Source organism: Prunus avium, chromosome 4, assembly GCF_965620075.1.
Source record: "Prunus avium chromosome 4, drPruAviu1.hap1.1, whole genome shotgun sequence".
Lineage (NCBI taxonomy): Eukaryota > Viridiplantae > Streptophyta > Magnoliopsida > Rosales > Rosaceae > Prunus > Prunus avium.
The window spans coordinates 22,814,177-22,816,197 of record NC_142287.1 but is presented as its reverse complement, the minus strand read 5'-3'; the positions used below and the strand labels follow the sequence as shown (position 1 = coordinate 22,816,197).

Here is a 2,021-nt window from a genome sequence, read left to right as displayed (position 1 = left end):
AGGCAATCACAATGGATGAAGTCAAGATTAGTGCTTTGTTTGGAATTATGCTTTAGGGTTAATTATGCTTTATTTTGTGTGTGGTGTTTTTTGGAATTATGCTTGTTTTTTTTATTATGCTCTTATGTATGGTTTGTTTTGTGTGTTTTTTGCAATAAATTAAGGTGTGTTTTTAATTAATCTTTGTGTTGATGCTCAAAGGTTTTTAATAAATAGTCATATTATTTAATGCTTTGTTTATTGAATAAAAAGAAAACAATACAACAAATTAAAGGATAATACAACAATACAACAAATTAAAGGATAATACAACAATACAACATATGGCAAAGGTGTTTCAATACAACCTAATGGTTTTCATCATTTAACCAATCCGTATTGCTAGGTCCGTCGTCTTGGAAAAGTTTTCTTCTCATCACATCCCTTCGTCTTAGCTTCCAATAGGCCTTTGTTTCAGGAGACATATGGCTCGTATCCATGGCCATGATTTTCATCTCTTTTTCATCCATGTCTTTTTCTTGTGCCTGCTGCTGTTGAATTGCAAATGCTTCCTCTCGTGCCATGTCCAATGCATCTCTTTTCAAGTCTCTCTCAATTCTTAGTGAGGTGTTCTTAGCTATTTGCTCCAATAATTGTACACATTCATTGTTCGAAGTGCCACCTCTCCTGGCCTTTGCCGCCTTTCTCCCAATTGGTCTTGGTGGACGTGGAAGTGGTGACTCCGTTTCCATTGGGGAGTCCAATGGCGAATCTATTGATGGCGAATCGTGGAGCGGCGTCTCATTGAACACAACCGGCGGACCGGTGAGAATAATTTTGAATCTCGAACAATCCTTCACAACTTCCCAAGATTGGAAATGCACAAAGCTTTTTTTGCCTTGCCCCATGGCACCGAACCACATTTGTGCTTGTATGATCTATTAAAAATAAATAATTGGAAGTACGAGAAAAAAAAATTATTATGCAAGAAAATGTAACTATTTGGAAATGCAAGAATAAAATTGATTATGCAAGAAAATATAGACAAATTGGAAATGCAAAAAGAAAAAAAAAGATTATGCAAGAAAAAGAAAAAGAAAATGCAAAAAGAAAAAAATATATATTATGCAAGAAAAAGAAAAAGAATATGCAAAAAAAAAAAGTTACTTTAAATTGATTAAAATGGCAAATATAAATATTTTACCTCATCGGATAGATTTTGACCGCTTCGAATGTTCTCCCTTGCTTTTGTCAAGGCATTTTCCATTTCCCTAACTCTTTATTTAGAATTTTCCATCTACTAGACAAGGCCATTTCGGTCCGAATGGAACTCTATCTTTGACAAAATTCTCCATGAATTTTGCTCCACATATGATGGAACTTCATCTCATTACCCGTGATAGGGTCATGACTAACGTTCACCCAAGACTGACACAACGCAATATCTTCCTGAGTTGCCTACGAGCCTCCGGCTTCGACAGAAGATGCCATTTGTTTTTTTTTTTATATACAAATGGAAAGTAGTAGAAAAATATGAGTTGAGAGTAAAAAATATTGGAAGGAGAAGAGTTTGTATGGAGAATTGGTGTGGAAAGTGAAAAATGTGAGTGGAGAGGAAAAAATATTGGAAGGAGAAGAGTTTGTATGGAGAATTGGTGTGGAAGGTGAATAATGTGAGTGGAGAGTAAAAAATATTGGATGGAGAAGAAATTGTATGAAGATTTGGTGTGAAAAGTAAATAAAATGGTTAGGTATTTATAGGGAAAAAATACAGAATTTTTTGGTATTTTTTTTAAAAAAATTCAGAATTTTTTTGATATTTTTTGCAATTTTTTTGGCCAAAAAAACGAGGACCGTCGGATTTCTGAAAAAAAACAGATCGGAGCGTCCTGGTTGCGACACGTGTCACATAGCCGTTGGAGTCTGCCAGGGCTGACGTCAGTGCGCGGAAGTCAAATTTTTTTTACCGTTGGCGCGTGTAATTCACGCGCCAATGATGAAAAAAAATTGAATTACCTTGCGCCGACACACGCCAACGGTGA

General features: G+C 35.5%; 1 protein-coding gene across 1 annotated transcript; it reads right to left on the bottom strand.

Annotated features, from left to right (window-relative positions):
• Positions 1-313: 313 nt before the first annotated feature.
• Positions 314-1,729, bottom strand: LOC148295052 (uncharacterized). The gene is made up of 2 exons (XM_088251335.1): positions 1,184-1,729; positions 314-917 (listed from the first exon to the last, which is right to left on the bottom strand). The coding sequence occupies exons 1-2, from the start codon at positions 1,244-1,246 to the stop codon at positions 348-350; spliced, it is 633 nt and encodes a 210-aa protein (XP_088107461.1). The 5' UTR covers positions 1,247-1,729; the 3' UTR covers positions 314-347.
• Between the last annotated feature and the right edge of the window lie 292 nt (positions 1,730-2,021).